Consider the following 27,982-nt stretch of genomic DNA (forward strand, 5'->3'; position numbering starts at 1 on the left):
ACACAAAACTCCACCTGATGACTCATTCATTATCTGTTACTGTCCCTCCCCCATCCCGAGAAATGCATCACTTCACAAATACTGGATGTCTAATCTGGATTAGTTAATTGGATGCTCTTGGACAAATGATTAACAATCTACATTTTACACAAGGATGAAATACTGGATTATGCAATGCCATATGCGCTTAAAATCCCATGGTGCCGTGTTTAATTGCATGTATTATTTTTAAATAATGAATTTATTTCTTTTTGTTGGGGTGTGGTTAAAGTCATCATGAAATCAAAACTGACCCTTTTTTCCCGTCTTAATATTAACGATACAGTGGTGTACATCATAACGAAATCCAATCAATTCCTGATAGATAAAATCAAGCCCTGCCTTACATCTCATTTTTCTGAATTACAAGGACAGTGCAGAGCTAGAATGGACTGCAAATGTGATTTCATGTTGCATTTTTTGAAGACCAATAATTACGAATAAAGCCAACAATGTTCAGAAAAAAAAGTCTATTATAGTTTTGGAAAATAAAGTTCACAGAGAGAGGTTTTCATTGGTCGGTTTCAGCCCTGTATAAACATGCCATTTTTTTTTTCTTTGAATGTTCACAAATGTTGTCAACTGGAAATCTGATAATTCCTCCAACTTGACTATTTCCGTTTAACAGTTACATGCTCATAGACTACTGGCAAATCATTAACAAGCAACACAATGTACAAACACTGCAATTATACACCATTTCATCATTCATCATAGCATATGAACAGTGATCATAGCATATGACATCTGTCATGGGTAAACGCGTCAAGAACAACATAAAAAAAATTCCACACTGTACATTTACAGTCACTTTTTGCACACATACATTCTTACGATTTAGATGCACAGCATGCAGTTTCTCCATAAGATATGTGCTTGTGGATAAAAATAATTATCCAAGGAAAATGATCTGAAGAGTGACCTCAAAGGTGCAAAGTTCACTGTGTTTTTTTCAAGAAAAAACGCTATGGTCAGACCAGTTGCATTTATTACATTCAATTATGCAGACGCCTATGAAAGCGAAACATTATCAGGCTGTTTTTTTGCACCAGAAACCATGTTACATAGTCTCAACAGACTGCTGGAGCCGTGACCAAGTGTTAGGCACATGTTTTTTGAGCCACGTTGCTCACGTAAGCGACACAAGTTTGAATCCGGTTTGCAGCATTTTTTTTTTATACATAAATCTCTCTTGTGAATCAGTGGCACAGAATAAAAATGGACATATAAATAATTAAAAGCACATTTTAATGAACAGTTAAGTTTTGTGCTGTTGTAGTTGTGCAAGTTTGCATAAATAATGCTAGAAATATGTCTTTCTTTTTAAAACAATCTCCTTTTTAAAATTCTTTGCAGCATTCACAGTGTTTTGTACGTGAACAGTGCTTCGGATGCTGTTGATTTAGAAATGTAATGTCACAGATCTATCCGGGGTTGTTCTTCCTTTTCCTGATGGGACTCTGAGAAGACTCCGGTTTGAGATCTTTGTATTGAACCTGATGAGCAGATTTTGCACAGATGTGTAGTGAATCAAGCAAAAGAATGAAATTACGCTGCTCATCATTGATAACTTACCAACTGGACATCTGATGGAACTCTAGACAGGAAGTCCAGCAGCTCGTTGTTCTCGATGATGTATGGGTCCCGAAGTTTTTTGGTGAATTTATTAATACCTGTGTGAGACATGCATGTTCATATCCTGCTAATATCCAAAATATTATACCCTTTAAAAATCATCAGAATGCAAGAAAACATCTTATATATAGAAGTGCATCATATTATGCCATTATTAATTTTCAATGGGCTAAAGAATAATAGTAAACTATTAGGAAAGTGTTTAATACACAAAGCCCAGACTCACCCCAGACCAGCACAATGTATCGTAGTGGGATATAGTATATTAGCATGGCACCAGCACATAGCACCGTTATGGCTAACCAGCTCAGAAAAGGCACAGACCAGTTGAACGTGCTGAAAGAGAGGAACAGCATGGGGATGAGTATACAATCACGCACACAGAACTAATGCTACTAAAACCAGAAACGAGTAACATTCAAACTTCTCACTTCTTCACTCGTTCTCCAAAGCAGGCCACTTCATCCAGAGCGTTTTGAACCGTTATGATCACGTCTTGAACCGCATAAAATTTGTCCAAGAAGCCCTTCTTCTCAGAGTCCTGTTGTTTGAACACGCAAGCATGCACGGCAAGCTACTCAGCAGAATTCATTTTGTCACAAGTAAACAGATTTTAAACAGTTGTGATTTGGTCTGTAGGAAGCCTTTTTTAGTTGCGTTATGAGAAATGAAAGACGTGGGGGTGGGGAAGCTTTTGTTTGCTGACTGGTGTCTCTTCTCTTTAGACTAAAAGGTTAGTTGGTGTAGCTTAACACAAAAGCGGCGAGTCTCCAATCCCAACCGCAGCTTCATTAATATGGAAAAGAGGGCCTCTGAACGACACGATTACTCGGAACCAAACGGAATAATGTACAACATTAGATTCAAATTCATCTCAATCAAATGTCAAATTCAGATTCTGGTGCCTGTTTTTCTAAATGTTCTATAATAGAGCTTTTGAATATGCTTTAAGAATTCAAAGTTGACAGCATTCTTAGTGGATAACTGATCATAAATACAGAAATCTTGTTTACAGCTTCCCAAATAGCAAAGTAGTATGCCATTATTAACAAGCACTTATTCCATTTTCAAGTGAATGTCTATATAATAAAAATTTCCAGTTTTTCAGAACAATAAACAAGTTACTATAAATTATTATGATGAATATTTCTGCTAATGTTTATGAAGAAAAATAGTTAATTAAATAAATAAAAAAACATCAGAGGCAGTCAAGAGATTTCATAAATATATACTGAATATTCAATCAATAATTACACTATACTTAATTCTTTTTTTTTTTAGCAAGGATCCAAGTTATTGAAAATAATAATAACCTGTATCATAGTTTCCACAAAAATATGAAGCAGCACAACCGTTCATAATAATGAGAAATATATCTTAGATATCTTAGAATAATTTCTGAAGGAATGTGACAATAAAGACTGAAGTAATGATGCTGAAAAATCTTTGCATCACAGGAATAAATTACATTTAGATATATTTTTTAAAATAGAAATCTGATGAATTACTATTTGATATATAATTGTGAAAAAAAGTCATTTGACTATGAAAAAACGAACAGCTTTTCAATATGTCCCGTAGGAAATAAAAAAAACTTTATACTATTTTATGGAGTAATTTTTTAAGAAAATGGCTATTCGACCCATGCCAGGTTGTTTTCCATTGTTTTTCTTTGTTTGATCGAGCCCGACAGCATTTATTCAGCACCCAGGCCTCACCTGAGTCGGGTCGGGTGGAAAGTCAGTGGGAAGGGCTGCAAGTTGTGTTATTCTTTCCCCAACAACTTACAGAGTTGGGGTTCAACAAATCAATTGTCCTCATAAATTAGCGGGAACAATTTCTGAAAGCTTGGAAAGCGATACCAACCCTCGGCTTATTTTCATGACCAGCCGGCAGTAAGCTAAGTGCAAACATATGTCCAGGCTTAGCCCGGGCCTATGAGGGGTCCTTATGAATGGAAAACAGGTGTCTGGGTCATTTGTGCCAAAATACCCAAGTTAGCTCCCAGGGTCAAAGGTCAGGCCACTAATGGCTGCCTTGTGGCGCACAAAGGGTTATGGGAACGCGAAGAACGGCTGGAGTAAAACATCTGGGATATGTTGAATATATTTGGCAACGCAAGCCTCAGGTGCAATTAAACTAAAGCACTGACACATATATTAAACCGCGTGTCCGTACGCCAACCTTTCAGCTGTCCCAGAGAGCTTCAAATAACACACGACCGATAGTGCTATTCCACATAGAAACGGAATGAAAGATAGATTTCCTTCGGCCATGCATGTCACTGAATGGAAAGAAGAGTCTTAAAGAGTTGATAAAGAAATATTGAGGCTACCTTTCTACATAGAAGTGTGTGGTTACCTTGTCATCTTTGTCATAGTCTTCATCCACATCCTCAAGAAGGTCCTCCATCGCTTGCTACGAAGCAACAATAAGAAAATCACAATCTTTTGCATATCTCAGTGGCTTATGCAGCAATGAGATTATATGGAGAAGCTCTCCTGCTTTTTCCAAGAAAGAAATATACCCCCTGAAATCTCAGAGGCTTCTCCTCTAGAGTTTCAGAAGAGATCTTTAAACTTTGCTTGCAAAGATACCAAAGTATTCAGAAGCCGATATGAACTTGAATCACAATAAGTGTTAAACATAAGTTAAACATATTTAACATGACTTAAACATTTAAATGAAAACTGAATTAAACTGAGCTATCTGAACTTTGCTATTCACGTTAATTCTGTGGTGGGAATCTTTTGACAAATGCATTTCCATGACCTTTCCAAGACACTCCTCGATAATAATATATTGATGATGATGATAATAATAATAATAATAATAATAATAGTGATTGTGAACAAATGATTAGTTATGATTAATCACATCTAAAAATCTAAAAATAAGTTTTTGTTTACATAGTACATGTATGTGTGCTGTGTATATTATGTATATTTAAATGGGTGTATATATTTAAGAAAAAAAACACTCTCATTTTGTATGCAACTGATCATTTGACAGCAGTAATAATTTAATCTTTACTAATCTGATAAAATTATAATTGTTCGATAGTAAATAATAATAATAATAATTACATTTAAAATGTTTTTATCCTAATTTTAGCGGTTAAATATGTGCTATAATAATTTATGAATTTTCATATAACTTTTATAACCTTTATATATATATATATACTCTAGGTCAAGGCCCATCTCATTAGTTTTTTCTAATCAGTTTCAAAAGAAACATCTGAGATGAAGTTGATATCTAAATAAAACACAAGTGAGAATGCCATTAAGTCTCTCGAGCAATGAAAGATCAACCTCTGAGCAAATAACATTTTCCTCTGGGGAGTTTAGAATGTCATTTAAACACTCGCGTTACATCACATACAGACTGATGACAATCTAATGGCAACTGTTCCGCCATTTATTAGCCATTAGGCCACATATGAAAACACATACGCATACGGCTCACACCGATGACAGACTGTGTATTTGTGTCAGTCTCCTTCTGAATGCGCAAATGATTCTCTGTGCATGTGTCCGTCAGCCGAAATCCAGCTTGGAAAATATTGAAATTCATGCTGGACAGTATGATAATTCCACATTTTAATTTGCAAAGTGGTGGAAAATTATTATTTTATTGTTTTGAGATTTATCTGAAGCACATCGCTACCGACTCTTTGACTGGATACTCCTGAATAAAAAATTTAATTAAAATTTTGATGGCTTAATTGGGTAGCGAAACACCCTCTCCAGAAACGCTGCGCGTTGAAAGTCATCAGCACTCATTCCACGCCATTTTAACAATTAAAATGGAATCAATTTTCAGGGAGTTTTGCGTACACACTCAGTGTGACTGGCAACATTTCACGATGGCATGAAATTAGTTTGACACAATTTAATTGGAAAACGCGATAAGTAAATACACCAGGTAAATGGAACGGCGCGTTTAAGAGCTCATATATCTACGCTACTTTTAATTACCTGAAGTAATTGGAATAGAAAACATTCAATTCCGGCCGTGCACACGCCTTTAAAAAATAAACATGCGCAATATAACCTAACCGTTTATTAACCAGGAATTGTTGATGGTTAGTTCAAATAATCAAAGATGGCTGGGGTAGGGTGAGGCATCGCAATTTCCTGTGACGGCCTACAACAACCATGTGCTTAAAATGAGCTGGAGATAAACGTCACAAATTTAGCCCTCATTAGACTGGAGAGTCAACATCCATAAACACACTCACCACGCTCCCCTCGCGCGACTCCTTCCCCGAGGCCAGCAGGAAGTAATTCCAGGTCAGCAGCAGCAGCAGAGACAATGGAACCATGTAGATCTCGAAATTCCACACCGCCACCACAAAGATCTGACCAATCACAGCAAAAGCACTATATTTTTTATACCATCTTTTTTCTAATGGTATAGATGTCTTGCAATTCCAATTTCACGAAACAATTCTTTCGTAACAATAAGTCGGTACAATAACTGTATGCGTGTGCATCTGCTAATGTTTATAATTAGTTCATACTGAAGATTCAATAAATACTAACATTTAATATTAAATCATCACAATAAAATACTGTAATATAGTTCTATAGTAATAATAGAGGTAATTGTAATTACTGTTTAGGTTTATGATTTCCAAGTATGTGACAACTTCTATCTATCTATCTATCTATCTATCTATCTATCTATCTATCTATCTATCTATCTATCTATCTATCTATCTATCTATCTATCTACAGATTTCCTGCCAAAGTTTGGCTCTGTAGAATTTATTTTAAATAAATGAATTATTTTATTCAGTAAGTCTGCATGAAATTGATCAAAAGGGATAGTAAATGCCTTTAATGTTACAAAAGATTTCTGTTTCAAAAAATCTATTAAAAAAGAGAAAAAATGGGAATAAGGAAATTACCTTTTAAAATAAATTAATATATAAATCTTTAAAAAAAAATGCACTTTTTATGATTTTTATTTAATAAAGTATAGCCTAAGCATAAGAGACGTGTTACAAAACTATTATACATTTAAATGTTAGTGTGTATATATATATATATATATATATATATATATATATATATATATATATATATATATATATATATATATATATATATTTACATTAGTATGCACATTTTATATTTGTGTGTGCATGTGTAAGTGTAGTGCGTGTGTGCTGTGTTGTTAAAACGCTATATAAATAATGATTGATTGAAATGACTGCAGCTATGTGTATATATCTGATAGAATGAACCACATTCATATATATATATATATATATATATATATATATATATATATATATATATATATATATATATATATATACACACACTAACATTTAAATGTATAATAGTTTTGTAACACGTCTCTTATGCTTAGGCTATACTTTATTAAATAAAAATCATAAAAAGTGCATTTTTTTTTTAAAGATTTATATATTAATTTATTTTAAAAGGTAATTTCCTTATTCCCATTTTTTTCTTTTTTTATATATATATATATATATATATATATATATATATATATATATATATATATATATGTGTGTATATGTGTGTGTGTGTGTGTGTGTGGTTCATCCGATCAGATATTAGAGCTGGAACAGATTCATAGTTTTTTTCACTGTATTGTAATTGAGTTCTACTTCATATTTCCAGTCGTAGCCGTAAACCAGAGCTGAACTTCACAGTTTAAAGAGGGAGGTCAGATCTCGGTCAGTTAATTTTCATGAACAGGTACGAATGAAAACAGCAGAAAATCTATTGTGAGGGAGTCTACAGCGCCTCCTTCAGGTACCGGAGGAAAGTGGGTGGCTGGAGTGTGTGAAAGCGCGAGGGAACCGGGTCTGAAGGGCTCTTGAGGTGGAGGGGGCGAGGGGTGAGGTCGGGCGCGAGGTCACAGGGGGACGGCGTCTAAGAGATCACATCTACTCGTTTCTGCTCAAGGGTGCTTCAGCGTTAAACTACGAGCGCACTTCACACATCACAGCCCTTCAACACACAAGAGTCACCAAACACACTCAATCTATAATATATACAGTGTACATCTATTATCTAGAGTAGACCCATCTATCTTTAATAAGTGAGTTTGAGTTTCTTTGAGTTGTGCGTCTTATCAGCGCGGCGTTTGTTTCTGAGAGAGTTTTGCCACCTACCAAGAAAGCACATAAAGTCCTACGGGGGGACTCCCATTGAAAACAGCTGTTGATGTAGGAGCCCGCGGTAATGAGGAAGAGGACGCAGCGCTTCACTCGGTTAAAATTCTGCTGCAGCATCTGATGAGAGAGAATATGAGACAGAAATTCAGACAAACAAGAGCTCTTAGCCATAAACCAGAAACGCCTCCTCAAAAATAATCATCATTATTAGAAAATGCACCTGAATGTTATTTCCAATGTTAAACTAAAATATATTGATATGTTTTATGTTTATATAATATATATATTTCATATATATTTTAAAAATTTTAAGGCATATATTCCAATCAAAAGAATATTCATATGTAAAAAAAAAAACAAAAAAACACATTTTTGTGAAATTGATTATTTTTTTACGATCAACAAATATATTTCATCGGTAAATATAAATTTCAAAACAGTTTGAGATAAAAAAAGTACTTATTTTTTCTTAAGTTTTTTTGTTCACAAAGGTTGCATTTAATTTCTTTTAGCCAGTGAGAATTCAGCAAAACTGTAATATTACAATAATAAAATAATTTGTATATTTGAATATATTTTAAAATTAATTTTCAATAAACAATAATTATGTTAAAAACAGTTTTGCTGCTTAATATTGTTTATTTTTTTCTGAATTCTTATGAATACAAAGTTCAAAAGAACGGCTTTTGAAATCTTTTTCTAACAATCAATAATCTTTACCGTTATTAATGTTATAATGTATATACCGTCACTTTTAATCAATTCAAGTATTATTACCGACGTCAAACTTAAAATAAAATAAAAACATTCACAAATTAGATGTTGTTACTTTACGACTTTTTTCTAAAACATAAATATTATTCTCTTCCATCATAGGCCGATCTACAGAAAATAAAACGGAACTTTGTTCTGAAACACGTTTAACACAAACCACCCCAAAATGTGCATATCAAAAAACAAGGCGAACGTAATCATCTCCATAAGTGACGGTGTGACTGACAGCTGGGGTTAGATATACGGGCCGAATCCGCGGTTGAACTCTTCACTGAGACGGGCATAAAGGACTGAAGAATCGGTCTGTTCTGCTCAATGCGCAGCTTTGTGACAGCGTCTGATTCAGCCCAGCCCCTCCAATTCAGCGCTTTTGTCACGCAGGCACATTGAGAGAGAGGACAATGAGCAGGCACAGCCGTAGAGCCGCAGCCGGGCCCTCTGGGGTGGCCCCTCTCCTCTCATGAGGGCCGGCTTGACATTTCTATTCAACACCTAGAGCGGCAGGGCAAGGGGGAAAACGCTGCGATTCAGCGCTTGCGCCCCCTGTCCCAAACACGTCGGCCTATTGTGTGGCGGGCATGGGACCGCCGGCCCTCGTTGGGGTGGTTTTGATTTGATTGCAGCCGTTGGATTAAAGGCACAGTTCAGCTAAAATGAATATTGCGTTATTTACTCGCCCCTAATGTGGCTGTTTGTAGCACTTGCAGTATTTAAAGTTTTCTGAAGAAGGGTTATTATAGTATATACTAAAACTACGAACGTTTAAAAAAAACCTAGCGCTTTCAAACAATTAATCGCATCCAAAATAAAAGTTTTTCTTTACATAATGCATGTGTTTGTATTGTATTTTGTTATGATGTAAATATTAAAACACATATACTTTGAAAGTAATTACATGTAAATGCATTTATATATTTATTTTCTTATATTTTATTTTTATATATATATATATATATATATATATATATATATATATATATATATATATATATAAACATATATACATGCATGTGTTTGTATTTATGAATAATAAATATGCTCAGTATACACAAATGTAAAGGAAAAATGTATTTTTGGTGCGATTAATCGTTTGACTGCACTAAATCAGATCATTTTAATAATAGCTAAATGAATAATTAAAATATTTTCGTATTTATTTTCACCTAGGTGCCAAAAAAAACATAACTGAAACTACAAACAAATAAATAAATAATAATAATATATATTGCACATAACTGAAATTGAAATATTAAAAATTGAAAATAGGAAACTGAAGATGAATAAGTAAAATAAAATGAAATGACAAAAAAACATTTATTGTAGATAGGTGACAAGGAAACATTGTCTAACTGAAATAAAACACGAAACCATTAATAAATAGACTATATGTGCATATATAAAAATAATAGTCATAATAATAGAAAAATGACGCACATCAAAATGATTCATGCTTTTGTATCCAGAGTAAAAAAAAGATGCGAACACTTCAGAGGTCTTTGAATAGCTGACATAAAACAAGTCATGTGAACTATGTTTGGGGGTGTTTTTGTCCTCTTTGAAGTGTCATTTTTATGGAAACAGCTGTGTAGTGATTTTCAACGTAATGTGTGTTTCCCAGAATAAAACACAGCATGCGTTTGTGGAGCGACATAAAGGGGAGCGAATAATGACAGAGGTGTCCTTTTAAAGAATGGCTACACTGTTGTTATTTTACCTGTTTGGAGACTTTGGCCTCCTCTTCGATGTACTTCTGCTCTGGTGGAACGAACGTCCGCAAGCTGGCTTTCACCTTGAAGCGAAACGGAGCGCTGTGATTTGTTTTAATTAGCGCCGAAGTTCTCTATGCATCAATAATTATTGCATATTCCACGGTGTGGAGACAAAAGACACAACATCCAGCGCTCCGGGCGCAGCGCACACTTACGGCGTTGAAGATGACGTCTGCTTCGAGAAAGATGACCCCCTTTGTTGGCCCTGTCAGCTCCTTGTTTTTTAAGACGTAGGCCTTCTGTTCGCTGTTGCGGATCTGTGTGAAGAAGACGTGACAGCCTGCTGTCTGGCAAAGCCCCAGCGGACCCCCCTCCTCGGCTGACCCCTGATCTCCCAGCGGCGGCATCAAACAGCCAGCCGCACATTCCCTTCCCGTCCCTCCCTCCTTCCAGCACTTCCAACTCTGACAAGTACCTGCTCATTACCAGCATCCCTCTGTCACCGAGACATTACCCAGGCACCGGGAGGCCCAGCTGTGTGCGCTTTTAAAGACGCGCCGCCATCAATCTCGCTCGGCGACTCGATTCGTTTTAAAAGCGCGCGTGGATCTAAGAATTCGTTCAAACCGAGCTTACGTTTAATAGCGGGACGGCCACTTTGCCCAGGAAGTCAGCGCTGCGGTCTCTGTCCTCGTCGTACACCGTGATCTCCAGCACCGAGTGAATGTCTTTCACGTTACTGCGGATCATACACAGAACGCACACATCGTTTTCGTTCATTTTGACTGCAATCTTGCGTTTACAAATACTGTATGAAAGCCACGATGGGTCGTATTTCTGTGGGAAGGATGTAGGGTGGTGCTTGACTTCAGGATTGGATGAGAAATCACGCCTTACTGTATGTCATGTAGGCTTTTTTGAGATCAAGGTGTGCAACAAATCAAACAGATTCATTTCTGTTTATATGGGCAGTAATATGGATTAGTTAGTTTGGAGGGGAATTTTAGTTATGCCAAATGCAATTTACCTCACAATTCTGACGTTTCGTCTAATAATTTTGAGCTTGCGTCTTGCAGTTTTACGCTTTTTTTGGAATTCTGTCTTTATATCTTATACAGAATAAAAGATTAAAAAGGTAACTTTTGGCAAGTTTAAATTTCACAGTTCTTTTTTTTTAATTGAATTGAATAAAACCAATAAAACCTCCATAAAAAGAAAAAAGAAAAACGGATAATTGTGACACTTTGTCTTGTTTCTTTATTTGCAATTCTGACTTTTATTTTCAGAACTGAGTCAAAAAAAAAGTCCAAACTGTGAAATATGAACTCATATTTGTTACATAATTCTGAAAGGCAGTATCGGACCCGGTCTAATACCTTGAATCGTGTGGCTTTTCTTTTTGTGAAAAAGCGCTATATATATATATATATATATATATATTTTTTTTTTTTTTACATGGCAAAGCAAACACAGGCCTGCACTGAATAATCGATCGTATTTCTGTGCACAGAATTTCTGTGTGCTTCTACATAATGTCCTAAAAGTCAATAAAAAACAGTTTAAGAAATAATGTGATGTAATCTGCTCATGTTGTGAAGTACTTGGTGAAAATCTTAAATTACCAAAACAAAGTTATACATAGGGGCCAAAATAGCGTGAAGAATTGGTGCTAGGATCATTTATAAACCACCTAGAAGCAGCTCAAAAACAGCCTAGAAATGCCACAATAATGATCTTTGTTGGTTTTTGTCCGTTAGTTATGAACGTAATTGGATTTTGATTAAAGATAATGAATTCTTTTCCCCTTTACAATGCAGTAAATGGGAGACTTTTTAATTTTCATGTTTTCTGTAATATATTACACAAGCAAGCCAAATTGCAGCTGATAGTCCAGGTGACGGAACAACTTCATCAGCTGTGAATATTTTAATTGGTCGTCTGCTGGGAGCAGCCGAGGATGTGCATAATCAACTCACAAGGTGAAGACTTTATTCCACTCGGGGTTCAGCGTCTTGTAGACGGTGTGTGTTTGCAGACGGTCGTTACACAGCTCCGCGATGCAGAACGGGTCGCTCTTTCCTGAAACACAGCGTTGCGTTCAAAAGCTAGGTCGAAATAAAGGGAGATACGAAAATGGCACGAATAAAATGTAATCTTTAATGTTTCCAATTTGAATTTTATTGCTGCAATGCAGTTTCTTCTCCCATATTTCAGGATTTTATGACGGTCTGTGAATCCTATTCACTCTCTCTCCAGTAAAATCATGTTCTCTTACACGACCGCTCAAACATTTAGGATTAGGAAGGATGCAGAAATTGATCAAAAGTGACAGTAAAGGCATGTTTTATCTGAAACAGATTTCCATAAGTCTTCTTTTGAACTTGTAACATGGTTTCTTATAAAAAAATAAAAAAAAAATGAGCACAGCTGTTTTTAACCAGCATATTAGAAAAATTTCTGGAGGATCATCAGTAATATATACACAATATATGCGTGTTTATTTCTACCTGGTGATCATACAAGTTGTTGCCAGTGTTAAAGATTAGCATAGAGAAACTGATACTGGCCTTTAATTTTCTTTACAATTTTGATGTTAATAAAAAATATTATAAGATAATCCATGCAAAACGTATATGACATCTGTGCAGAAAGAATGTAATTCTACACTTCTCCCACCACTTGCACGTTGTTTTATGATATATTCGGCTAATCTTGGAAGGCTTTGAGTAACGCTAAATGAAAATGTGAGGAAAACAAGTACACCGAATCAAATTTCGGAGGGAAAAAGTATAGAGGAGCTAAAAATCTGTCTTTTTAAACCACAGGCTGAGAGAAAGGTACAGAAAGTGTGTGTGTGTGTGTGTGTGTGTGTGTGTGTGTGTGTGTGTGTGTGTGTGCGCGCGCGCGCAAAAGGTCTTTAAAAGCCTTTGTCTGCGGTATTAGAAGAAGGCATGAAATCAGAACCCATGAGGTGGGCCGCTTTTGAGAAATTAGATCAACTTATGAGTGAGAAAAAATTAATTTAGGAGACTTCTTTTCATCATTCTCCAGAAGAGAAACTGAGCTGTTAATCACTCCAAAACATTCAGAAAATGAATGGAAAATGTGTGTGCATTGATTTTGTAATTAACTGTAAAAAAAAAAAAATAATATATATATATATATATATATATATATATATATATATATATATATATATATATATATATATATATATATATATATATATATATAATGAAGAACAGCAAAAGTGAAATAATATTACAATTTAAAATTACTTTTTAAATAAATTAAAATGGAAATGTTATGAATTCCAGAAATCTTACTAATGTGCTGGTTTCAAGCTCAAGTAACACATTATTATATAATTATATTTTTGTGGAAACAGTGATACACCACTTTTACATTTTTCACAATATTACTGTTTTGCTGTATCTTTGAAATCTTAAGCAAGTAAAACTTTATACAATATCAGAACTGCCAAAAGAGTCATATCTAGTAATTAAATATTTTAAAGCTTAACATAACAAGATATATATATATATATATATATATATATATATATATATATATAAAAATATATATATATATAACTTCAGGTTTGTCAAGTAAGCAAGAATCCTGGTTATCGTTCCACTGGGCACAAATAAATACAGGAAGTGACATATGCTTTTACCTGTGACATCAGCAGCCATCAGCCCCTCGGCCCGCAGGATCTTCACCTGCACGACTCCGACATCCTTCAGCTTAAAGAACGACCTTAATGGACTCTGAAAAAGAACAAAAAGGCATCGCGGAGGCCCATGACTACATTCAAAGCGCACAATCTGCCGAGCAGCAATACATCCATATGTTTCTGACAGCTCTATTTTGGCCCTAACTTTCTCTAATCCGCTGTCAGAGTCCGCGAGCAGTTTTGTGTCCACGTCAAAGCCACTCGGCCGTGGACACCGAGACAAAAACACTGAGCCGCCACGCCAGATTATCTGGTGGCTCTCACGAATACATCTTCATTATGCAGCTGTTATGAAAGAAGGTCAGTCTGCATTGGTGGTGAGTTTCTGTAAGCGGTTCAGTGACCGGCCCTCCGGGGGACAGTGGCAGGACAAAGACAAACCCTGAATAGAGAGGACAGACAGCTCCGAGAGCGGCGAGATGTCTCTCTCTCTCTCTCTGTCTTTGTTTGGTGTGAGTTACTCCACCGTTGTCCAGTTGTGAGAGGACAGTGCTGATCCAGTACTGCACTGGACTGTGATCGTTTCACGCCCCCTTTTGGTCACAGGAGTGTACTGCAGTTTAACTGTTTCTGCTGTATTTTGCATATTTAATTGATCAAAAGCACAGTAAAAAATATATATGTTATTGCATTTTAAAATACTTGTTTTGGAAGTGAATATAATTTAAAATGCAATTTATTCCAGTGGCGCAAAAGCTGGATTTTCAGCATCATTACAGTCTTCAGTGTCACATGATCTTTCAGAAATCATTCTAATATGCAGGTCAAAGGGCATTTATTATTATTAGCGATTTTGAAAACGCGTGTTGCTTAATATTTTTTCCGGATTATTTGAGGAGTAAAAAGTTCTATTTGAAATAGAAACCTATTATAACAAGTTTTTGCTTTCACATTTGACCAATTTAATGTGTGCCTGCCAAAATGACTTTCTTCAAAAACCAAAATAAACATTAAAAAACTGAGAAAGTGGTGCTTAGTCATATATAAGTACATTTGATTACTTACATTCACAAATATTATCACAGCACTTTATTTTTTATTTAAAATAACACACTATTTATACTTTTTATATTCTGCATTTTATATTTAATAGCTAATAATTAATTTTATTATTTCAATTTTAATTATTATCATTCTGAAGCATCACTCAGATTGTGTTAGACAGGGTAGGTCAATCACAGATGTGAAAACTGAGTAAGAAATTAATTTCATTGGTTGAGCCACATTTTTATTTACAAGTGCTAAATCCTGCGAAAACCATACTGAGATCAGAACGCTGCTCAAAGGAGGATATAGTTATGCAGTGCCCTCTAGAGGAAGACGAGTTAGCAGTTAAAAGCAACACTTGCCGAACCGTTTTGTGTTTGGGCGTAAGGAGGACGCGGCGCTTACATATCTCCTAATGATCTGCTGGCGTTCCTCTGGGTCGTCCAGCAGGTTGACGGACAGGTCAGAGATGGAGACCGCGACCGTGGCGGTCAGAGTCACCAGCAGCACCAGTGTACCTTTATCCTCCTCCAGATCCAGCTCCAGCTTATGTGTCTTCTCTCTGCTCAAGCTGGACAGGTCCAGCTGACACCTGAGATGCGTCAAACACGAGTACTTCTTATAAATCAAGCATCTAGCGATGGCGTATTGATGGGATTGATTTTCAGGTACTGATAACGTGAATAAAGGCTAGTTGTACGCACTGGCCGATGAAGTCGTCTCTCCGTCCAATGTCTTTATCCCAAACGGAGATGTCCAGAATGCCTCCCTCCTCGTCATACAGATGCAAGTCGAACTGCTCCCTCCACTGGGGGTTCAGGGTCTTGGGAATTGTCTGTTTGTACAAAAGACAAGAATAAGTAACTGAGAAATAGCATTCAATAGCGATGATTCTGCTGAAACATATACTGACGTATGATGATGTGAACGTGCAAATGTATGAATAAATAAAAACATTATATGATTTCATTTTATTAAACGTATACAAAACAGAGGTAACTGGTACAACTTTTTAACTACTACTTTTTCCTCAATAAACGCTTAATTTGCTGCTTATTAATAGTTAAGTTAGTTATGTTTAAGTTTAGGTATTGAGTAGGATTATGTATGTAGAATAAGTCATTAATATGTGCTTAATTGGCACTAATAAATATCTAATATGCATGCTAATAAGCAACTAATAAAATAAAGTGCTACCAAAACAAATAATAATTTTTACTGTTTAATTTTCATTTGTTGCTGTGAATAATGCAAGCTAGGGTTATTGATGAATATTATTATGCCAGTGGCTATTTGCAAATAGAGGATATTCATATTTAGTGTAAATAGCCTCTATTGCTAGTAAAAATGTAATATTTTCTTAGGGATATATGCTATTTACACTATATTTAAATAGCAGGATTTTCTGCTGTTTATACTACTTTTTGGCAATTATCTGCACCTCGGTGTTGCACAAAACAGTGTGAAATAATAACTTACTTAATAAACGTAATCAACTTATTAAATGGATGCCACCTTATTGGGCTAATAAAGCCTACTCTATAGACACACCTATCCTAACCCTAACTGATACTTTATTTTCCCATTTTTGATTAAGTTTGCCAGGTCGATCTGCGTCATATCCTGCACTTAGAGTAACTAGACACTCCTTATTCTTTTTCAGCAAAGAAATTTCTGTCAGATGAGGGGAGAAAATATTTTTTCTGTGGTATAAAGGCTGAATTGTGGACAGTAAGTCCAGAGGTATTTAAAAAGAGATCACACGGCGTCGTGTGGCTCATACCTTGCTCTTGTACTTCTGAGGGCCTAGTTTGAACTTGACGTAGGGGTCACTCAGGCCGTTCTGGTCCATGGGGATGAGGTTACGACCCTCGATGAGCCTGATGCTCACGATGCCCCTCCACAGCTGAGACTTCTTGTGCAGGTCTGACAGCCGGAGATTCTGCTGCTGCTGCACACACACACACACACACACACACACATCACAGGACAAAACAACTGTGGTCATCTACTCGCTCTCCTGCTGCTCAAAACATTTTTTTGGACACAAAAGGATAGTGTCTATACAGCAAAAGGGGTCGGTGAATGTGGTTGCAAAGCTCAGAGAAGAACAATCTGAGCGTCAAGTACACTATTGTTTTAAAGTTTGGGGTCTATCAAGCGAAAATTGAACAAAAATCACAGTAAAAACATCAGTAACGTTACAGTTTGCACGTTACGTTTATATTTCAAATCGATTCTGTCTTGAACGTTCAGCTGATCAAAAAGTCCTGAAAAGAAATGCATTTTGGTTTTTATAGAAATATTAAGCAGAGCTAATAATAACTGCAAATTAGTATATAAAATGATTTCTGAAGGATTGTGACATTGAAGACTAGTAATAATATTGAAAATTCAGCTTTACGTCAACTGAATAAATTACATTTTAGCATATACTCAAAAGGAAAATGTTTATTTTAAATTGTAACAGTATTTTTACAGTATTTTTGATCAAACAAATGCAGCCTGGTTGATCACGAGAGGCTAATCCTGCTGACTTTTGAACAGTAGTGTACTTCACACGGTGACAGATTTTTGCATGAATCCCTTTCACTGAAATGGCTCCTCAGTGGGGAATGCGGAATGGTTCTCATGCACCGTGAATGTCTGGGTCACCAAAGCACAAAACGCTAATGTCTACAAAAAGGCATGGCCCACCACCCTGAGAGATGCAACTAATGGACCCGATCCCATAAAACACCCCCCAAATGCTCTGACCAGACGGCTGCAGTGCTCACATTCAGGGCGTTTGGCTCACAAAAGTCACCAAATGTTCATCGTTAAAGTGTGTCGGGCAGTTTACACAGCAGCTAGTCAGAGAATCTGGGGGCAAACGCTCTTCTTTTGTCTTTTTTTTACCTTACTGCATTGCTTCCAGCTTCTTCTCAGTAGCACGGTCTACAGAAACAACAGAGCAGGTCATATGCGTTACTGTATATTCAGGGGGCCGGGATGGAGGTGGGCTCGCTTTGATTAACCGTAAGGCTACTTTTATATTGGATGGGAAGCTAAACCTCTAAATCTGATCAAGAGACGCTTCTTCTGTTCTGATGATCAAAGCCGCCCATCAGGCCGCCGTTTCATCTGTTGGTGGAACACCGTGTGAATTTTGATGGGTTTTCCGCCCGTCTGCAGACTGCAGCAGGTTTCTAATGTCTAATTCAAAGTCATTTCATGCATTATGCAGACAGCACAAACGCCCCATCATCCCAGTGTCTCTTAAAAGTCATGGGCTTTTTGGACTAGCCCAACATAATACTTATACTATTTTTGCACGGTATGCAATTTTTCCGTCAGCCAGGTGAGCGTGCTGTGCTTGGAACGGCATCCCACAATGCAGTGTGCTTGAATTGATTGTTTTTGCGCAAAATGTTTCAAAAATGAGAACCATTTTTACTAACTGGACTTCACAAACCAAATTAAATGCAACACAGTAGCTCATGTGACCACAGTGTAGACTAGTACTGTTTGAAATTAAATATAAAAGTATATTACCATTGAGAAGTTTGGGGTCGGTAAGATTTTATAAACTTTTAAAAAGAAGTCACTCTTGCTCAACAAGGCTGCATTTAATTGTTAAAATACAGTAAAAACTGCACTTTTAAATAGCTGTTTGGCATTTTAATGTATTTTAAAATCAATATAATGCATCCTTGCTGAATAAATGTATTCATTTCTTTAAAACCCCGAACCTTTGAAAGGATGTGTAGAGCAAAAAGATATCAACTATTATGAGTCACCTGCTTATTTTTAAAACAAGGTGACTAGATGTGGTTTCTCAACACTTCCTGAGAACTACATTTTTTTGTATACCATCTCATGAGAAATTTTTTTTTTACGTCTGTGAACATCTTGGATCCACGCTGAGAGTTTTCCAGCTGATTGAATTTCTTCCAACTTTTACAAGTAAAAAAAAACAACATAAATCTGCTAAATGAGCCTTACGGCCTGTCGGAGGGCCTCTCTGTCCTCTGTACATCTTGGGAATAGATTGACCGCCAGCTCCAGAGAGCCCAGGTCCTGATCAGGGCAGTGAGGGTCTTGAAGGTCCAACCGAACATCAAGAGGTCTACAAAAAAACATGAGCTGTTATTATAAGTAGTGGTATAGTTTATCACCTAAAGAAGGGAGTAATCTTTCTGATAAACATGTTTAAACTTAGGTAATTGTTAAATCCACCTAAAACGACAACGACCACTTGTCAATTACATACTTGGTAACACTTTATTTTACGGTTACACCTATTAGTTGCTTATTACCATGCATATTGCTTGAATATCAGCCATTTATTAGTGCTAATTAAGTACATAGTAATGCCTTATTCTACGTGACCTTATTGTATATCCCTAATCCTACCCAGTACCTAAACTAAGATTTAATGAGAGAAAAGGTGTAGTTAATAGTTAACTAAAGCGCTACCTAATACTTTTATTGACAACAGAAATCTTTGCATTTGTATAATGCTTCATCCAAGGCACTAAATGTCAGTATAAAATCTTAGATCACAACAAAACTTTAGCAAAACTGCCCATTAACTTCATGCTGATTGGAAATGTATTAATTTGCCACTAACTGTTGAATTGTTAAATCTTTGTATTAATGATGAAAACACTATACCTCTGGAGCTCCAGAGAATGAAGGTACAGGTAAGCTGAGCCCATAAAATCATCTTGAAGGCCAAAATCATAATCAAACACCTAAAATGGATTGCAAAAGGGAAAATTCTTTAGGCAGAAATATCAGCGATGGCTCTAGACTTTAAATGACCGATTGATTACTCTTGGTGATTCAATAAAAAGGACCAGCTCATAAGTCTCCTGTACTGGAATCAGTCTAATTCGTTCATTTTTGATTCGCTAAACGAACCGGCTCATGAGAGTCATTCATTTTAGACTTGGTCCACATTGTTCATGCTATAAGTTTTGAAAAGAACTGGCTAATAAAGATTGTCATGTACCAGTCGCATAGTATGTTTTTGATTTACTAGAAGAACCTGCTCATTTTGGAATCGGTCTTCATGGTTCATGGTCTTCATGGTATTGAGATCACACACATTCACTAAAATCATTTGCCTCATAAGAGTCATTACTTTAGCTTCGGGAATTCACTATGACTTGATCCAATTGATCCAAAATTTAAACCAGACTACATCAGTCATGCGGCAAGTTTTTGATTCAGCAAAACGAACTGAATCATTAATTCGGGATTCAGAACACACCAGTCGAGCTATATGATTTTTATTCACCAAAACGAACCAGATTTTGCCGAGGCGAGCAGCATGTTTCTGATTCACTTAAACGCATCAACTCAAAAGAGTCATTAATTCAGGATTCATATTATAATGATATAATGATAACGATCATCCATGAACAGTATTTTTACCTTAATATACAGAGGCTCTTGTAAATTGTCCACTATCAGACAAACACGCTCGTCCCAAACTGGGTTAAGGTTCTTGTGGATGATTTTGCTACGGAAAACTTCTTTTCCAGCTATTTTGAACTTCACATATGGGTCGCTTGTTCCTGAAACATGAGAGCATTTTAACCTTAAAAAAAAAACTGATTAGACATTTCAGCAAATATAGAAGGAAAATAAGTTTTAAGTAGCATATAAATACATCTTATTAAAAGTATTGACACTGGTATTAGAGATGCAGGTCTTACCGCCTCTGTCTCGAATGGCAAGGTTGTTTCCTTTTTTCAGCACGATGTCTAACTGGTACATTGCTGAAGCGGGCAGTGAAGGCTGTGTTCCACCTTTACCAGCTGCATTAATGCCCTAAAGAGAAAAGATATTGTCCCAAAAACTTTACTTTGACTGTTTGACAAGACACCCAAAGCCATTAACGTCGAACCTCACAGGGTTTCGCTCAAAAACGCTCATATGAGAAAACAAACTCCTGGTGAAGTCATGGTAGAAATTATGACAGGATGTCGCAAGATGCTTAAAACCGATAAACTGGTGCTCTAAAAACTGAGAACATAACACTGAGCTCTTGTTATACAAACCAAGCAGTTATTCTGTTCTAATCCTATGTTTTGCTGTCATATATAGTCTAGAAATATTGTGCAGTGTCACTTATCTCGAATCAAAAATGCATAAGGCATAATGTAAAGTCAGAATGTGTTGTGATTAAGATGTTTATTGCATGCCGCTTTATTAATTTGTCTTATCACTTGTGGTTGGTCACTTCATGTCAGTCAGATAATCTCTTCTGGTCTACATAACCGGTTCTTGAACAGAATAAGCTGCAAATGAGCTAAAAAGCGAGAGTCACAGGAGGCTAGATTAGCTGTTGTCATTGTCCAGGAAGTGAAACACCGAGCATGTGATGTCAACTTCACACATCTGACAGTGCTTAAAACAGCCTGTTAGAGTTCTGAAAAAGTAATGTGGTTTTTTCCAGTGGTGAGGCCTAGTGGTTAACGGTTTAATTTTAAAAAGTTATGTATTCACAAACTGCCATCATTGCGCTTAAGCCACCAACTTGAACACCTACTGCAAGGCATTTAAAGAATGTACATCATGGTATATACAGTACTACAGTAAAAAAATACCTTTCCGAAGTTCTAAGTAAAACAGCGATTATTGAAAAACACTTTTGTAGTATTTCTGTTTCAAAATGTTTAATTTCATATTACTTTTTACAATTATATGTAAAAAAAATAAATAAAAAAATACTAGCAATTTCTCTGTGAAAATACTCATGTGTTGCTAGGGTGTTCAGGTTTGTTGCATATGATTTCTAAGGTGTTACTAAGGTGTGTTCTACAGTATGTGGCTGCTAAAATGTTGCTACAGGTGTTCTGGGTGAGTTCTATGTAGTTGATAAGGTGTTGCTAGTTGTTTTCTACAGTATTTGGTTGCTAAACTGTTGCGAGCGTGTCCTGGTCGTGTTCCATGTGGTTGCTAAGGAGTTACTAGAGTGTGTTTTTCAGTATGTGATGGCTAAGGCATTGCTACGATGTCCTGTGGGTGTTCTATGTGGTTCCTAAGGTGTTACTAAGGTGTGTTGTATAGCATGTGGGAGTTAAGGTATTGTTGGGGTGTGTACTACAGTATGTGGTTGCTAAGATGTTGCTAGGGTGTATTCTGTATGTGGTTGTTGAGGTGTTACTAGGGTGTGTTATAGAATATGTGATCGCTATGGTGGTCTTAGGCTGTGTTCTACAATAAGCTGTTGCTAAGGTGTTGCTAGGGTGTTCAGGGCGTGTTCTATGTTGTTGCTAAGGTTTGTTTTACAGTAAGTGGTTGCTTAGGTGCTGCTAGGTTGTGTTGCTGCTAAGGCGTCACTAGGGAAGTTATATTCCCGGCCCAGGTTAAGTGATATTTTGTGCCATTCTGGTGTAATTATTGGCTCAAATCAATTCTGCAACAAGTCAAGTAAAAATAACTGGTCCGACCACACGTCTGAAAGTGAAAGCAAACCACTCTCCTCAACAAGCCTCTTGATTTGATTCCTATCTGTAGCATCAATGATGCAGAACGACAAAGTTTCATACTTTGGGTCTTCGGAAACAACGCACCACTAATTATATCACTTAAACACACATTTGACGAGCACTACACGCATTCCACTTCCTCTTTTCTCTCTGAGATGAGGTCAAAAATACATTTCTCTCACACACTAAATGTGTTTGCAGTGTCAGCTGAAAGCAGGACCTTGAGGGCCTATTAAACATCCTGTTGATGGCAAGATTGGCAAGAAGAAGGATGTAGGATATTGTTATTAGATCAGGGACTCCTCTAACAACATCCTGGTGCCATGTTTGAGATAAAGATGTCTTACAGCTGATTTACATTCAGAGATACAATATTTATCTTCACAGTTTCAATATTTATCTTCCACAGTTTCAAACTACGATTATTGTAAGAATTTTATTTTACAGTACAACCGTAATTCGATTTGATCATATGTTTTATATTATTTTTTTGTTTTATGATTTTGATCATTTAATATGACCGTTATACGCAATAAATATATAAACAAAATACTGCAAATATGCATTTAATCATTTTATTTCACAGTACGACAAATTTGATTATGAAATAATATTATTTATGGTAATTAAGACGGTTTATTTTGATTAGAATAATTTATTTGGGTTACTATTATTATTAAATCTAAACAAAATAGAAATGGAACAGTGCCAGGCAATAAATCACATCAACCACTGCACTGGAAATCTTTATTCAGGTCCGTACAAGTAGCTCATCAATCAAAGTCTTGTCTAGAAACAGTGCGAACGTGACTAAAAAAAATATTAGAAACATCTATAGCCAGAGAAAATATAGAGAAAATATTTTTAAATAAGCCGAAGTGTTTGACAGGAAGACGTATAGCGGTTGACGGTATGGTGGTACAAAGTTATAGAGCCACTTCCTGTTTGCAAGAAAAGTGGCCTATATACAGAAATTCTGGTGTCCGTTGTAGAGGACCTCAATGGCTGTTTTAAGAATTCACTTCTATTAGTTTTAGTTGGGTTAAGACAGGAAACGTGATCTGTTGTTTTCATGCGTGTCTGGCCTGAGCAATTTATTATATATAAACACACACGCATACAGTATATATTTTACAGTAAGTATTTACACGTAAATGCAATTTTTATATTTATTTTCTTATATTTGATACGTGTAAATATATTTAATATACAGACGTAACATTCTTTAATTAAATATATGCATGCATGTGTTTTTATTTATATACGCGTAATAAATATACACAGTATGCACAAATATATTATGCAAACAAAAACTTTTATTTTAATCACATCCAAAATAAAAGCATATTTGGCATTATTTATAGCAAGAATTTAAAAAAATGTAATTTTTAAATGTAAATAGAAATAGGTTTTTTTGTCCTGGTCAGTTTTTAAAGCAGAGCATAGCTAAAAAAAATTGTAAAATGTTACATTTGTCGGATTTAATTAATTCCGCTGACTTTTCCCAGGCTTTTCCCTGCGTTTTCCAGCAGCTCAGCCTTACCGCAGTTCCCACATACCATGAGTTTAAACTATAACATGCTCACCAAAATCAGCGATGAAGACGGAGGAGTTGATCTGAGTTGCACAAGTTAGCAGATTAGTCATCTCCGCTGAGATTTTTTAAGAAAGGCATGCTGCCGTTCGTCAAATCTCAAACCTCCCCAAAAGCCTCCCTCATTTACCTACAAAAACAGCTCAAGCAGCTCCATACCAAAACTGCTTGGCAAGTCCACACATGCAGAGGAGTAAAGATAGTGCCAGTCTGATCCCCAGGCCTTGTTTGTTCGACTCTAATCTCTGCTGCACTGTTGGTGGCTGTTAAGCCAATGATGTAACGGCTCGGGATGGACGTGCATATATAAAAGCGACCTGTACGCTTCACTGTGTAGTCCAAAACTATACCGCTCAAGGTCTCCTGCGCATAAAAGCCATTTTGAATTCTCATTTAAAAAATGAAAACCTTGCCATCGTTTACACCTCTTTACATCAGACTCTCTATTTTGTCGGCCACGCGCCTTAGGCATAAAAAAATCCACTTGAAGCCAGTCCCACGAGATTTTTTTTAGATATGCATCAACACATCTGGCAAGTTCACGCTTCTCTAATGCCACACGACATGCAAGCAAACGGATCGAATCTTTTTGGCAAGTGTTTTGTTATCGTTTTATTTCAAAATAAAATTAACCTGCCGCAAATCGCACGACTAAATGCGCGCTACACTCTCTCAGAGACTGAGGCATTAAAGGGTTAAACCCCGCAAAAATTACATTCCATAAAATTCTGTCAATAATTACTCACCCTCATGTCGTTCCAAACCCTCAGACTCACCTTTCTGTAACTTAATAAACTTAAAGAGCACTGTTTGCGTTCAGCTTTTGATAGACTTCGTTTATGCTTATGGTGGAAGACTCAAGAAGTGTTGAATAAATTACGTTGTATACAAAAAGTGTGTACGAAGGGTCGGTAAACGCTCACATTTTATCATAATATTTTATTTAGTGTTTTAAAGATGAATAATGTCCTCATGAGGGTGAGTAATTAATGCATTATTTGGCAAACTAACCTTTTAACCGTGAGCCAAGGTAGCTTGAAAAGACTGTATTATGCATATGAACACACGCCTATTCACTTTTATAAAACACAATTCCCAAAATATCTTCTTCTGTGCCTGAGTTTGAGTTAAATCTCATTTTTGGGTAAACTATCGCTTTAAGCAAAGCAAACCACTGGCGCTACCAGAAAAGCAACAACAGAGGATCTCATTTGTTTTTTGAGCTACGCGAGTCTGCAACTTAAACAAATCTTTTAATCTGTATTCATAGATCTCAAAAATCTGACGCACACAGACGACCAATAATACAAAATGCTAAATTTTGCTAATACTAATAAAGACAGTTATTCGCTTCTGCAACCTTACTCAACACGTGGCGCTCGGTTTGGCTTTAAGCCTGTTATGTGTTTTTGTGTGTCTTTACTTCTAGGCAAGTTCCTCTTCTTGCTAACCAGCTTGGCAAACATCCTCAGGCGCAGAGAGAACTAACTGTACAGCGCCAGCACGGCTGAAAATAACAGCGGTAGACGAACCTCAATGTCAAGACCAAACTTTACAGTTTTAAAAGAAAATCTCGTGGACAAAAGACCGGCACGAGTTCGTTCTGGCACGCGTCCTTGTGTGAATCTGAGTATCTGACATGAGTTTGACTATGCAAACACGTCGCTTTGCATCTACAAATGTAAAAATGACCATGCACAAAAACACCTGATTCCGGTAAACCTTGGTGTGCATATATTAAAGGCTTAAAAAGGGTATATGCAAGGCCAAAGATGTATACTCGCATGCATGCATGCAACAAAACACGACCTCTACTAACAACTGGAGCAGTTCTGACATTACATTTGGATTTGGACTTGCAGTCTGAAAAATATTACAGTGTCAAAATCATTCGGATCTTGTTTGATTATATTCAAAGCAGTTGGTAGGGCGCTTTTAGCAAAAGTGGGACATCAGGTAAAATGAGGCAAATGGGCTTGATGGTTGATTGCCTTTTAAACCCAATCTGAGTCATTCTGGATACGTTTCCATTTCCTTGACATCGTTCTGAGGGGATAAGATTCGAGCTTTAAGATCTAACGGATCTCAGCCTGTGTGATAATCTGGTTTGAAACGCTCTGTCCGAAGCACGCCGCTCATCTGCGGTCCGCCGGGATGTTTGACATCGACTTGGTACACCTTAAGTTTGGCTAATACGTCATAAAAAACAGCTTCACAATGCTATAGAACAACCTTTTTTGTCAAAATGATTGCATAAGAAACCTGTAAGGTTTGAAGAACCTTTCTGTTCCACAAAACGCCATTTGTGGCCAAAGAGGTTCTCCGGATTATAAAAAGGTAAGAGATGGTTGAACCAGAAGCGGTTCTTCTATGGCGTTGCTGTCAAGAACCTTTTAAGCACCAGATTTTTAAGAGCGTAAACTAATGTAACTGGTTTGACTAATATGACTAATATGACAAGAAAATGTATTTATTGCAATATTGTGTAGCAAAGATTTTCTATAAACCTAAATCCAATTTCAATTTGCTGAAGACTCCTTTTATCTAAAAAAAAAAAGTTATCCCTATCAAATTCAATACAAATTTATATATAGTAAAAAAGATCGCTGTATTTAAAATCAAAACAATCTATGTAAGTCAATTTCTTTAGGTTCTGAACATCTGCAGATGTGAATGTACAGCGTAAACTATCTGTATGAGATAACTGCATCCTTCTGTTACTGCAGTGCAATAGAAAAAAAAAACCTCGATTATAAATCATCTTACCACAGTTTTACTGATCTCTTCCTCGTTGTCATTCGTCACAGCATCATCGGTGCTTGTGGACCCAGGCAGAGAAGGTTTATGTTGAGACTGCACCAGCTGGGCGAGCGTGGGTTTGGTTCTTTTCAGCATCTGGATCTCCGCGCCGAGCGCCGCGGCTGCCGCGGCCGCCCTTCCGACACCCATCTCGGGCAAGCCGCGGCGCGTCCTCCCGCTCTCACCACCGTCCGGAGCGGCTGCCGCGCTGTGCAGATTGGGCTGAGAGGACGATATCGCTCGGTCCAAACCATTCGGTCGTTTCTTTTTAAATATCCAAAACCCGCTTTCTTGCTTTCGGTCTTTTTTCCCCAGTTTGGGGCTGCCGGCGAGTTTGGGTCTGCCGTGGAAGGATTTCCACAAGCCCCGCTGATGCTGAGGTTGGGATGGAGAAACACCATCCATGTCCAGGTCCCCCTCCATATGATCTCTGCAGTCTGCTGCTGATGTTTCTGTGAGGTTAATGTAGAAAACATGCAAACCCATGCAAATGGCATTTACTTCAGTGTTGCTGTGCTCAGCAGGACACGTTGAGTGTTAAACGCATGTTTGACGCGGAAGTAGAGTGATGGAGAGGCAAGTTTTTCCACGGCACATCTGCAGACCTTTATGATTTTACAAAACGAGACATTCCCCCCAGTCTGTGGCGCACATCCACGCCCATTATTTAAAAAAGTTGCTTTGGTATCCACGCTAAATAAATATGCCATCTTTGGTCACGCAACGCATCATTCGAGCTTTTGTTTACAAGCACTTCTGTTGAACGCTTTTTACGACACTACTTGATCGAAAAATGTAATATGCAAATATTTACGCAAATACGATTTACCGTAAGATGAACGTTTAAGACAAAAGTTTATTATTTGCACACCTTAATAGTGCGCAGCAGTCGGTGTTTTGGTAGTATTACTTTAACTCAACAAATTATTCTCGTTTAAATTCGAATACCGAGTTTTATGATTGACGGTAGCGTCAACCAATAGAATTCGAGTGCGGTCTGTGGAAAGAACATTTCATTGGTTGGACACGATAAACGAACACGCCCCTTTACTGAACGAGTCTGTT

At 36.7% G+C, this 27,982-nt stretch overlaps 1 protein-coding gene across 3 annotated transcripts; it reads right to left on the reverse strand.

Annotated features, from left to right (window-relative positions):
* Positions 1–494: 494 nt before the first annotated feature.
* Positions 495–27,608, reverse strand: mctp1b (multiple C2 domains, transmembrane 1b). Of its 3 annotated transcripts, none has more exons than XM_043231555.1 (21): positions 26,885–27,608; positions 20,746–20,860; positions 20,462–20,604; positions 19,697–19,776; positions 19,025–19,148; positions 17,939–17,977; positions 16,824–16,991; positions 15,745–15,875; positions 15,446–15,632; positions 13,994–14,087; positions 12,294–12,396; positions 10,954–11,056; positions 10,533–10,634; positions 10,323–10,397; positions 7,832–7,951; positions 5,918–6,037; positions 4,036–4,092; positions 2,106–2,215; positions 1,901–2,010; positions 1,615–1,712; positions 495–1,535 (listed from the first exon to the last, which is right to left on the reverse strand). In XM_043231555.1, the coding sequence occupies exons 1-21, from the start codon at positions 27,401–27,403 to the stop codon at positions 1,464–1,466; spliced, it is 2,670 nt and encodes an 889-aa protein (XP_043087490.1). In that variant the 5' UTR covers positions 27,404–27,608; the 3' UTR covers positions 495–1,463. The 3 variants fall into 3 exon arrangements, with proteins under 3 accessions (XP_043087490.1, XP_043087492.1, XP_043087491.1); XM_043231557.1 differs by lacking the exon at positions 26,885–27,608 and adding an exon at positions 24,111–24,317; XM_043231556.1 differs by lacking the exon at positions 17,939–17,977 and having other exon boundaries at positions 26,885–27,606.
* Between the last annotated feature and the right edge of the window lie 374 nt (positions 27,609–27,982).

Source organism: Puntigrus tetrazona, unplaced genomic scaffold, assembly GCF_018831695.1.
Source record: "Puntigrus tetrazona isolate hp1 unplaced genomic scaffold, ASM1883169v1 S000000373, whole genome shotgun sequence".
NCBI lineage: Eukaryota > Metazoa > Chordata > Actinopteri > Cypriniformes > Cyprinidae > Puntigrus > Puntigrus tetrazona.